Here is a 12811-nt window from a genome sequence, read left to right on the forward strand (position 1 = left end):
CCCCCGCCCTGATCCTTGGTACACATCATGGATATTTTGCAACTTCTAGATGAGTCCCTGGCCAGCACCCGCCACTACGCCCCTAGCTCATGCCATGTCCCTGCCTTGGTGGAAAGTCTGGCGTCCTGAGCTGAGAGGTTTTATGAAGAATTCCCCACCCTAGCGATGGGTGGGAGCTCAGCCGGACTTGGGGAAAGACAGCTGGTGGCGTTCCATCAGCAGAAGCCTGTGTCCCCACATGTCGGGTTAGAGGCACACAGCACCTGTGTCCCCCGCTCATTCATGTGTGTGCACGTAAACGAGTGGACGCTACGTTCACACCCACGGTCAAGTGCTGCGCCCACAGCTGGGGCCACATCGCGTGTGAACAGACATGACCAGAGGCCAGGTCTGTGTGTGAGCACGTAGCCAGTAAACGCTGCCCCTCCATACAGTGGAAAACCTGAATCCCTAGGAAACCCCACCTGGGCCACCAGGTATCAGAGAGACACCCCCACCCATACCCCACCGATCAGGAGCCTTCAACAGCATGGAACAACCATAGACTCCAGGTGTGAATGTGAGCCAGGCATGCGTGCCGGCGGTAGTCAGCCCGTCAGCTGATCTGAGCTTGCTGTGGCAGCCCAGACAGACCCAGACCACAGGGGCACGTGGGCTGTCATCCCACAGAGGCGCTGTCTCTCTGACCCAGGTTCCTTAAGTGGCTCTACAGGTGACACGTGGCCGCCCTCTGTGCAGGGACCTCCTGGCAACGCCAGCACCCACATCCCTGCTCTGGTGCCTGGGAGACAGGAGGGAGGGAGGCTTCCCCCGAGGGCCTCCTGTGTGCAGGTACCCACAGCCTCCCTCTAGGGGATGGTAAGTTCAGTGTCCGGAAGGCGTGGCAGCAAAGAGTGGCTCTCGGTTGGTGTTTGACCCCCAGGGCCAAAACCTTGTGCGGCAAATGTGTGCCAATGAATCAGTGAGTGAATGAATGAGCCAGTGACAAATGTGACGATCGATTGTTCTTGCTGGGTAAATCAAGGAAGACTTTCAGGAAGTGGTTAGCAAACGTTCATCTGGGTCTCTCAAGGCGAGCGAACTAGGTCGACAGACAGAGACATGGTGGGCGTCCAGGGTAAGGAGTCAGATGAGCCAAGACAGAGGCAGACAGATGCCAGGCAGGCACAGGCCAGTGGGTTGGCAGGAGAGTAGGGTACCTGTGGGAGTGCGGCAGGAAGAGTCCTCCTCAGGGAGGCCACTGCAAGCCTGGGAACTGGATGGCTGTGAGGGCAAGGGGAGCCATGGAAGGCTATGGAGCAGGGCAGGGACGCTGTCGGAACCAGTCTTGAGGGTGAGCTCCTGACCCCAAGCAGCCTGATCTTTTCTCCTTTCTCTCCCCAGCTGGTTTCTAGTTTCTCTTCCTCCTGTCTCCTCCAGCCACTGGCAGGATACAGAGGGTCAGAGTGTGATCCCTGCACCCGGAGACTCTGGGTATGTCGGCTTTTCAGCCCGCCACACTTGTGACCTTCTCCACTGCCCCAGGAGTAGTCGCAAGCCTGACAGTTGGCAGCTTTCAGGGAAGGAGACGGGCCCTGTGGGAGATGGCAGCCCCGGCAAAAGAGCATGAGAGGTAGACTCGGGCTGGCACCACTGTCGCCCACCCGCTGTGCAGCGTGGACAAGCCGCGGCACCAGCCCCTACGTCTCCGGGCGCTGGCGAGGCTCCAGGGGATGGTGTGCCTCAGCGCCTGGTGGTCAGCTTGTGTCTCTCCCTCTTCCTCCAGGCCAGCAGTTCTTCAACCCAAGCCTGCATGCCTGTTGCTGTAGGAAGACCTAGTGTAGCGCAAGTGGCCGGGCCCAGCCTCACCCCGCAGTGTCTGATTCATTAGGTCTGGGTGGACCCAAGAATCTGCATTTCCTTTTTTTTCTTTTTATTATAAAGATGAGGGGTACAATGCAGGGTTAGGTATACAAATGTTGCTCATACAGGTGCCCTTGTTGATGAGATATGCCCCTCCCTTCCCTGGCAGTTTCCTTCAAACGCCAATTCCACCCGCCTCCCCCCCCCGACAGTTTCCCATTACTGTCAATCACTTTCTTATAGTGTTATAATTGTTCAAGGTCCACTTATGAGTAAGAACATATGGTACTCTGTTCTTTGTTTCTGTGATAGATCACTGAGTATGATCGGCTCTGAATTCATCCAAGTTGCTGCAAAGTCCGTATGTTTGTTCTTCTTTATGACGACATAATATTCCGTTGTGTATATGTACCACATTTTTTAATCCAGTCCAACTTTGATGGGCAACATGGTTGGTTCCATGTTTTTGCTGTTGTGAATAGAGCTGCAACAAGCACACGTGTGCAGGTATCTTTTTTGTAGAATGATTTGAGTTCCTCCGGGTATATTCCCAATAGAGGAATTGCTGGGTCATATGAAAGGTCAATTTCTAGTTCTTTCAGATACCGCCATACTGTCTTCCAGAGAGGCTGCACTAGTTTGCATTCCCACCAGCAGTGTAGAAAGAGAATCTGCATTTCTAACAAGTCTTGCCTGGGGGCCTCTAAGGTCTCGTCCCTGGCTGCACACTGCGGCTGTCAGGGACAGTCAGAACCTGTGGGTTGGGTCCCAGACATTCATGTCTGTCAAGCCCCCTGGTGACTCCACTGTGCAGCCAGCTCAGGAGTGGTGCCTTGGAGGGCATTCAGTCCCAACAGCAATAGCGGCTGATAGCCAGTAGAGCCTTGCCTGTGCCAGGAGCACAGGTGAGACCTCTTTTAACTCTGCGAGGCAGGTGCCATCATTTTCCCAGGCTGCACAGGAGGAAACCAAGGCCCCGAGAGGGGACGTCACCTGCCCACGGTCACAGAGTTGGGAGCAGCCTGGGGCAAGGCTCAGACTGGGGTCTGCCCCCCAACCTCATGCTAGACCATCGTGCATTCCCAAAGTCCCAGCAGTGACACCCGCTCTGCCTGGTTTTGGACTGGGTACAGGTCCACGGACTCCCACCCCCACACAGCCCATGCCACACACCTGCAAGCACCCAGGTCTACACACTGACACGTAACCACAGCCTCAGGCACACATGTATGCCCCGGCAGCCTCTCACGTGGGCTCAGTTCCGTGCCTGCCTTCTGGGTGCCCTTCCGATGCTGTTCCATTGAAACCAGCATCTGTTTTTAATGCACGTAGCAGTGCTGTGAACTTGCCTCTATGGTTCTCTGGGGAAACACTCATCCATTTGGTCTGTCGTCTCCTGAACAACCCTGAGCCGCAGGGATCAGGCTGTGGTGTGCAGGATGCATGTCGCAGTATCAGGCAGGGTCCTGGGGAGGGTGTCTGGAGCAGACGCAGCCCAGCCCTAGCTAGGACGGGCTGGAGCAGGGCAGGGGTGACCGCCGGGCTCTGTGGTGAGAGGCCTGCTTGCTCGTTCTCCCAATAGAAGGGCCCTACAGCTCAATGTACGCCTCTGCATAAGGAGTGCTCACTGTAGAAGAAGCATAAGCAGAGCCTTGATTCTGTCTGATCCTCAGGTGAGACCGTGCAAGGCCCCCCAGAGAGGGCAGGTGACCCACTTCAGGTCATACCACAGGGAGGAGCGGATTCAAAGCTGGTCTCCATGTCCGGGTGGGGTGCGTGTGAGCTAAGACAGTAGTACCTTGGGCACACACCCCTGGGATGCCTATCCTTTATCACATTCCCTATCCTCCATCCACTCTGCAGGACACTCACATCTTTGTCCCCATTTCACAAAGACAGAGATTGTGGCTTGGAGAGGGAAAATGATTTGCCCCGAACGCCCTCTGGCTTCAGCAGCCAGTGAGTTTGCGTCAGCTTCCGCCAGGGTGGACACAGTCTCTGGGGTCCCTTTGCCGTAAAGAGAAATGCTCGGCCTCACGGGGCCTCCACCCAAGGGAGAAGAAGTCAGAGGTTGTCCGGATGGCCTGGAACTCCCCCGAGCCCCTCCCTACGGCCAGAGGCCTGGACTTCTGCTGGAGCCCAGCCTGTTGGCACGAAGTGCTCCGCATGTGGGAAGAGCAGAGTCCTGCCTGGCCCCTAGGTACTAGAGCAGAAGTTTTTGTTTTTTTTTTTTGAGTTGGAGTCTCACTCCATCACCCAGACTGGAGTGCAGCGGCTGCTCCCGGCCACCGCAGCCTCAACCTCCTGGGCTCTGGCGATCCTTCCGCCTCAGCCTTCCAAGTAGCTGGAACTACAGGCGTGCACTACCACGCCCAGCTAGTTTTTTGTTTATTTATTATTGTAGAGATGAGGTCTCACCAAGGTGCCCAGGCGGGCTCAGGCAATCCACCCGCCTCAGCCTCCCAAGGCGTGGGATTACAGGCTGAGCCACCGAGCCCGGCTGTCAGTCATATTTTAATGTGCCCATTCCTTCACCTCCCTACTGCTCTTTAACCTACCTCAATTACCCCTTCTTTATTCTGATGAAGGAACCACCTCCTGCCTCCAAAGTTGCTTATAAAAGTTTGTCTCACACAAAAAGATTTAAAATGGCCTGACTTCGGAAAGCTAGACAAAGGGAAGAAATAAGATGAGGATTCGCCAGCACAGTGCATGTCACTGAGTCCTCCCATGCAGTTCCAGAAGGTGAACGGCAAATCCAGTGCTGAGCTACCACGCAGGCAAGGGGAAGAGGGCAGCAGGATACGTTACAGGAGCCAAGGTCTACACTAAGAACACTCTCCCCCGACTCCCAAGGCTTGCATAATGCTGACCCTGTGTGGCAAGCTAAGAATTCAGCTTCTCTCCCAGCCTTTCCTGACCACCAGGTGGAATAGACATGTCCTCCTCCTTAGGGACCATCAGCCCCCTCTTCTGAGCAGCCAATCAGGGATGCTCCAACCTTGCCAGCCTTTCCTTTGCCTCTGGGGTTTTAATTGCCTTGGCACCCCTCCTTCCACACCCACATCCTTTCACCAGATTAACCCCCGCCTCCTTCCCAGCTCGCCAGTGACAATCAGCTTCTGCCAGGGCCTCCTTCCGGATGCCCGGTCTTCCTGCGGGCAGTCTCCCCCGCGTAGGGCACGAAGTCGGCTTACAGTGGGTGCTCAGTCAGAATGTGTGGATTGACTGCATGGTGGCTCCTCTCCCTTCAGAGGGGTTGATGGGGTGGGGGCGCTCGGGCCTCTTTAAGGCAGGAGGGTCCTGAGTCCCTGGAGACCCGGCGTCCGATGACATCCATGGTGGCCGTCCAGCCTCTGTGAACACTCTCCTTCCTTTCCTCCTGGATGCCCCGTCCACCCTCAGCTCCCCGTTAGAAAGTCCTTTTCTCTCATAAAGCCAGAATCTCCTCCTAACACCTTCTTCTTCAAGTTCCATCTCTGAACCCTCGGGCCAGACAAAGCACAGGCTCCCTCAGCCCCTGAGAGAACTACTGGTGCTCACTGTTTCGTGTTTTTTTTTTTTTTTTGGAGGTAGGGTCTTGCGCTGTCCCCCAGGCTGGAGTGCAGTGGCATAATCATGGCTCACTGTAGCCTTGAACTCCTGGGCTCAGGAGATCCTCCTGCTTCAGCCTCTTAAGTAGCCGGGACTACAGGCATGCGCCACTACACCCAGCGAATTTTTTTTTATTTTTTGTAGAGACAGGATCTCGCTATGGTGCCCAGGCTGGACTCAAACTCCTGGCCTCAAGCAGTTCTGCCTCGGCCTCCCTGAAGTGCTGAGATGGCAGGTGTGAGCCACTGCGCCTGACCGCCTGAGCTTTCCTGGACAGCGCCAAGGTGGGGCCGGTGTGTGGGCCAGACAGCCTCAGTCATGAGTTCCAACTCTCTGGTCAGGCCACATGCCCTTGGTGAGCCAGGTGCTGGGATTTTCATGTGGAATTGCCTAAGTTTTTAATGTATGTGACAAATTTCCTTTCTTAAAAAAAACACTGGGCAGACCAGGCGAAACCTCTCCGATGAGCTGAGGGGTCAGAAATGGCCAGGAAAAGAGAGGAGGGCCTCCCAGCAGAGGAGCGGGGCATGGCCAGGCCAAGGATTGGAGGCGGGGGAGAACCAGTGTGTCCAGGACAGCTGGTGGCAGGGACTTGGAGGCAGAGGGGCCTCAAACACCCGGCGACGGCAAACAGCCATCGCCACGGCTAATTCCTGTGCAACCAGAGTCCCCCATGCTCTGCACTGCAGCTTTCTTTCACATAAGTAATAGGACACAAATTCTGACCCCAGCAGAAGAGTCTGGACGAGTGCTGAAATACTTTTTACCAGGAAGGGCCATTGATTGCGCCCTTACAGCTTACAGGGCGCTTTCACACATCTCCCCCGTGCATGGCTCTTCTCAGACTAGGGGTTATTTTACTCCCTCTTCCTGATGAGAAAACTGAGTCTCCAAGGGATGAGCAGCTCACTCACAAGTCAGTGGTAGAACCAAGACTCCTCCCCTAGTGCTCCGTCCTCCGGTTATAACTGTATGGAAAGAAAATTCACATGTGAAAGCCCACAGCCCCACACACAAATCTTTCTGGGCTCTTGTGTTTCTGATTTTTCAGGGCCTCATCGGCTTGTCCAGTCATATTTTATATTATACTATATTAATTTTAATATCTTAATCATATAATAATTTGATAAACTTAATTTTATATAGCTGCATTATAATAATATTATAATTAAAAGATACTAAAGTATAATTCATTATTATATATGATATATAAGATTCTCTATGCAATATACTATCAATTATAATTAATATGCAATAAAACTAATTATAGTAACAGTTATTAATTTTATTCTATAATATTACACTATATGGATTTTTAACACTCTAGATGGTGAGGTGTTCTTTAATCAAAATTGAATCTCTGATGCCGTCTGTCTCTCACACCAGCCTCTGTTGTTTCTGTGCCCAAAAATGCACGTGCTGATTTTCAGCGGGAGCAGGGAGACCACGTAACCCAGCTCCTGGGAAGGGCTTGAGAGGCAGGCTGGAGCAGGGGGCTGTCCCACCTGCAGGTCCTCAAAACCACTGTCTCAGGACCCAACATACCAGAGCTGCAAGTCTCCAGGCTTCATCCGGACCAATCCTTCATCCGGACCAGTTTCCTTTGGGGAAACTGAGGCCCAGAGAGGGGAAGCGGCTTGCTGCAGTCACAGAGCCCTCCTCCCTTGCCTCTCTTCACTTTGACTCCTGCTGCTCCAGAGTCTTTCTCTCCCAAGAGATCTCGGTTATTCTCCTGCAGCCTAAAAGCTAGAGAACATCATGATCGGTACGCTTCACCAGGTGCCAGGCACAGTGCTGTGCTCCTTACATGAGACATCTTGCAGGGACCTCGCCCAACCCTATAAGGTAGGCACTGCCGTTTTGACATTCTAGCAATAGGGAAACTGAGGCACCAAGAGGGGAGATCATTTACCCAGAGTCACTCAGAGCTGGGCTTGGAACCCAGGCCATCTGAGTCCAACCTTCACCCACGTTCTTGGGGCCTGGCATGGTCAGCTCCAGCTTGGTCCAGCTTCCTGTGGGAGGAAGAGGCTGAGTGAGCCTCGGGGTCATGTCCACCTTCAGAGGCCCCCTGTGAGACTCAGTGCCCAGGTGTATATTCCCGGAGTTATTATTTCCGAAATACAGGGGCCTCTCCGAAGCCTGTGGAAAGCGAGCAGAGCCTGCCGCTGGAGGGAGAGAGCTGTCCGGAGAGAGGTGGAAGGGACAGAGAGGCTACTCTGCCCAGGCCCCTCAGCCCTCCGTCCTCGTCCCCTCTTCCCAGCCCACAGCCTTCGGGGTCTCAAACTGGCAACCTGGGGGCTGAGTCCAGCCCACAGGTATGTTGTATTTGGCCCTGGAGTGTTTGTAAGGGGGAAATTTCACATCCACTTCCAGCTTCTCCAAGAACATTGGGAGATCTGCCACAATGGGCCCACGTCCCCCACAGGGTCTAAGAAACAGCTGCCCCTTGAGAAGAGCTGAGAATCCTCACTTGCCACAGTCCCCACCCCTCTCCATTGTCTCCTGCTCACCGACTCTGCTCATTCACAAAACCTGTCCGGCCCCCACACCAATGCAGATTTGTACCCCTGTCGCCGCCCCCACTGTGGCCTGACTGTTCACACCGCAGACTCCAGAACATTGGAATCACGGAGCCTCAGAGGGTTGAGAGACGCCTCTCTGAATAAATTGGGAGATGCCTAAAAGGTGGACTGGCCCCACCCTCACCAAGCTTTTTCTTAGCAAAGCCTTTTCTTTACACCAAATCTTATGAAGAGCCCCAAAACGTGAAAACAGACCTCGGCAGAGCCACATCAGGGCCTGCAGACCTTGGAGCCCCGGGGAATCCTCGGACTCATCCAGCTTCTTTAAGTCCCCCCTTGTTGAGATGGGGAAACTGAGGCTCAGAGAAAGGGATGGGCTGGCCAAGGACACAGCAAGCCGCCATAACAGGCCAGTGTTGGCTGGTCATAGTCCCTTCCTCAGTGGCCCACTGCTCTCCGGAACCCCCCTTCTCCCCTTGTCAAAGCCCATTCCCAGGAGAAGAGCTGAGACTTGCTCACCCCAGGGCATCCAGAGCTGATGGTGGCTTCCCCTCCCAGGGAGTCGAACGGAACTGGAGCTTTCAGTTAAGGGGAGAAGGTTGGAGTAGAGGAATTCCAGACTTCGGCCGTGGGTAGAACTGAACAAAAGGAGGAAGACGGGGTCTTCCTGCAGTTCTGGACTCACACTGCAGTACGTCGCGCCAGCTGCTGTGTGCACGGGCAACCCAGAGGCCACGTCTGCTTGGACAGCGGGGCAGCTTCTCCACACACTTAGCACAGGACTGGTCTGGGTTCCCAGCTCGGTCTCAGGGAAGCCCGTCTCCCATCTGGAAGTGTGCGTCACCAGCTCTAGGTCCCCTCACTCTCACCGTGCGGGCAGGACATGGGACCTCCAGACCACACTGACGGTGAGGCGGGTGTGATGTGGCCCAGGGAGTGAGCCAACCCGGGCTGTCCCTGGGGCCTCAACCGGGCTGGCTCCTGGAGGCTCCCGAAGGAGCCTCATGGTCAGCATCAGAGGGCACTCAGAACCCCAGACAGGCACACACCTGTCTCCCGGCACCCCTGAACCTTGGGTGCTGGACTCCCGAGATCCTGAGCTCTTGTCCATGGTGACTGGGCCTGTTCCCTGCTCAGCACTGTCCTGAGAACTTGGTACCAGTCTGGGCCCACAGTGGACACTCGAGAAAAACACACTGAATGAATGAATGAATGCGCCCACGAAACGCCAGCCTGTTAGAATCCTAGAAGCTTATCACATTAGACCACTGGGCCCCCGTAGTGCAACCCCGCACGGTGGTCTTCCAGCCCCAGCGTGCCGGCGGTGCTGTTCTCAGGAGAGACCTGAAGGCCAGAGGTTCAATGAGGGGGGCGGACCCCTTCCTGCCCCCATCTGTCCTCATTAAAACAAGCGAGCTGGGGTTCAGCTGGTCTCAGCGGCAGCACTGGCATTGCCCAGCCATTTGTGCTGTGTTCTCTGCAGTGACACCCCAGGCCAGGCCTGTAACACTCGGACGTGTGACCTGCATTTAGTGGCTGGGATGTTTCTAAGGTCACAAGTGCCAGGCCCTGAGGAACAGGAATCAGACCAGTCTTGGCCCTCAAGGCACCACGGCCCAGGCGGGACACAGGTCGGGTTGAGCCAGTCAGCCTCGCTTCGTGGGCTTGGCAGAAGCGGGACCGAGTGCCACCTCTGTCCTGGTCACATGCCCGGATCTCCTCCACGCGAGGGTCACCTCTCCAGGTTCCCCTCTAAGGCACAGACACACCTGGGGACTTGCCCGTGGCTGGCCATACGTACCTTGGAGCCGGTGAGTTGAGGCGGGACACAGACAGGCAAGCAGAGGCCAGCAAGGAGGGCAGAGAAGGGCACAGCAAGGGCACTGAGGGGCAGGAAGGAAGTGAGGGCTCACCGGGTGTGGCTAGGGTGGAGCCGCATGACAAAAGGCAAGGCTGTGGACACAGATGGGGGTCAGATCCAGAGGCTGGGGGCGGGATGGGGAGGGAGGGCCTTGCTCTGCGATGAGGAGCCTCCCGAGGGTGTCCACTGGGCACGTGGAGGTCAGATTTGAGAGTCTGGAGGGATTCTCTGGACATGAAGAATTGGTGGGTTTAAAGGGGGTCTCGATCGCCATCTGGACCCCACGGGATGAGGGATGCACCTGGCCACACCTCTCTCCCTCACCCAGACCAGTAGTAGCCGCCAGGGTCAACTGAGCGTCCACCTCCACCAGGCACAGCTCCAAGCACGCTCCACGGATGCCCACGGCATGATCGGCTCCTGGGGTGGGCACGCAGTCCGTCTTGGGGGCTGCTCTGTTCCAGTGTCTGTGACAGCGCTGGACGCTTCGTAGGTGCTCGATAAATGCTCGTCGGCCACGTGAATGGCCTCCCGTGATACAGCCAGCCCGTAAGTTAGGTGCGACCACCGTGCCCATGACAGAAGAGGATACTGAGGTTCAGAGAGTCAGGGCCATCAGGCTGGGGTTTGACTTTAGGCAGTGGCTCTGAGTCTGTTCTCTTCACTGCTATCTGTGCTGGACAGGAGAGTGCAAGGAAACACAAAGCAGGAACAGGGCACGGGTGTCGGGTGTGCACTTGCTTCCATGGCCGCCATAGCAAATGACCACACACTGGGTAACTTGTCTATTCCCTCCAACTCTGGAAGCCAGGAGCCCAAAATCGGGGTGTTGGCAGGGCCACCTCCCTCTGAAGACTCTGGGGAGGACTCTTCCTTGCTCTCTTCCGGCCTCTAGGGGTCTCAGGTGTCCCTTGGCTGTTGACTGCATCACTCCAACCTCTGCCTTTGTTTTCACGTGACTGTCTTCCCTCTGTGTCTGTGTCTCTTGTAGGGACACTTGTCACTGGATCTGGGGCCCACACGGATAAATCCAAGATGAGCTCATCTCGAAATCCTTTAACCTACATCAACAAAGACTCTTTTCCCAAATGGCCGGGCCCTGTGGCTCACACCTGTAATCCCACACTTTGGGAGGACCACTTGAGCCCAGGAGTTCGAGACTAGCCGGGGCAACATAGCAAGACATTGTCTCCACAGAAAATCAAAGATTGGCCAGGTGTGGTGGTGCACACCTATAGTCCCAGCTACTCAGGAGACTGAGGCAGAAGGATCACCTGAGACCAGGAGGTTGGGGGCTGCCGTGAACCATAATCTTCATGATCACGGTGCTCCAGCCTGGGTGATAGAATGAGATCCCCAACTCAAAAACAACAACAACACACAGAGACTATTTTCCCAAATGAGGTTACATCCAGGGTCAGGACACGGATGTAATCTTTTGGGAGACAGCATTCAGCCCACCACAGGGTGTCCCCAGCACTTTGCAGGAGCCCGCCTGGGGCCCGAAGCACGCAGACGTGTTGGGCTCCCAGCCAGCTGCCCACAAGTTCCTGACTGTTTTCCCCTCTCCGGCCCTGGGTTCCTGGGCATGCCTGTCTCTCCCTGGCCTGCCAGCCAATCTCTCTGCACTCTGCCCACAGGTTTGCCAGGCACAGCTCCAGACCTGGAAAAGAGAAAGCAGATTTTCGGGCAAAACTTTATACCTCCAAAGAAGCCAAAAACTTTCCTGCAGCTGGTGTGGGAGGCACTGCAGGACGTGACACTCATCATCCTGGAGATCGCTGCCATCATCTCCCTGGGGCTGTCTTTCTACCACCCGCCCGGCGAGAACAACGAAGGTAAGACTTGGACAGCCTAGACCGCCCCCACCCTGCGGCCACAGCGTTGACACAGAGGGTGCTCAGGGCTCTTGGCTGCTGGTCCTTCCTGGGGAGGAACCTGAATGAGTGGCCAGGCCAGGCCCTGGGCTCAGATCCCGAGGCCCCAGTTTCCCCATGTATGAAGTACAAGGGTCAGACGAACAAGAGTAAGGATTATGGTGGGCACGTATAGAGCACTTACAGTGTGCCATGCTCTGAGCTGCGTTGTCTTCCTCACAACCTCTTGCCGAAGCGGCCGCGGTAATACCCATTTCAAAAATGAGGAAACCAAAACACAGAAAAGCGGGTTAACTTACTCGAGGTCACCAGCTAAGGAGTCCTCAGATTTCGCTGCGGGGCTTGTTAAAAAACACTGATGTCGGCCCCTCCCTGAGAGGGTCTGGTTCTGCCGGATGGAGACAGGGGTTGAGCATCTGGATTTTAGCAGGCACGCAGGTGGGGGTGACCCTGACATCTGTCCTGGCTGATCTGTGAGGGCCCCCCATATCTGAGGACAGAGCACCCAAGCGGCTTCCCCCAGGGGCTGCAGACATGCCTTCCGATGCAGAAGGGCTTCGGTCCCATTCACAAGCTCCCCCGCAGGTCCCTACCCTCTGAGGAGGGGGGATCCTCCCAGGGATCTTCCAAAGCTGGGCTTCCCCACAGAACCCCCAAGCCCCTCACTCCCTGAGGCACACGATACAGAGAAACCTCATGATTTCCTCCGAGGCCTCGCCCCTGACATTCTGGACCAGGGACCGCCAGACCACATCCAGGTGGCCCGCTGTTTGTGTCTGGCCTGTGAGCTAAGAGCATCTTTTACATTTTTAAATGGCTGAAAAAATACCAAAAGAGTCACATTTCAGGATGTGTGAATATGATACAAAACTGACATTTTATTGTCTAAAAATAAAGTTTCACTGGAGCATGCTCATCTCTCTTCTGTGTTGCCTGAGGCTGCTCTCACACTGCAGGGGTAGTGGGGAAGTGGAGGCCACAGACCCACAGAGCCTGGACGACCTACAATCTAGCCTTTCAAAGAAGAGTTTGCTGACCTAGAAGGGCAGAGTGGCAAGCCCGGCTCCATGAACACCTCTCTCTCTCTCTCTCTCTCTCTCTCTCTCTCTCTC

The 12811-nt window shown here is 55.4% G+C and overlaps 1 protein-coding gene across 5 annotated transcripts in view; it reads left to right on the forward strand.

The window, feature by feature from the left end:
* The window catches only part of ATP2B2 (ATPase plasma membrane Ca2+ transporting 2), a 219228-nt gene that overhangs the window by 120284 nt on the left and 86133 nt on the right, over positions 1–12811 (forward strand). For all 5 annotated transcript variants that reach the window (XM_008059645.2, XM_008059644.2, XM_008059642.2 and 2 more), the window contains exon 3: positions 11463–11660. In XM_008059645.2, the coding sequence (XP_008057836.1) occupies positions 11463–11660 (198 nt within the window). The remainder of the gene's footprint in view (positions 1–11462; positions 11661–12811) is intronic.

Source organism: Carlito syrichta, unplaced genomic scaffold, assembly GCF_000164805.1.
Source record: "Carlito syrichta isolate Samal-C Ts95f unplaced genomic scaffold, Tarsius_syrichta-2.0.1 Scaffold304318, whole genome shotgun sequence".
In the NCBI taxonomy this organism is placed as follows: domain Eukaryota; kingdom Metazoa; phylum Chordata; class Mammalia; order Primates; family Tarsiidae; genus Carlito; species Carlito syrichta.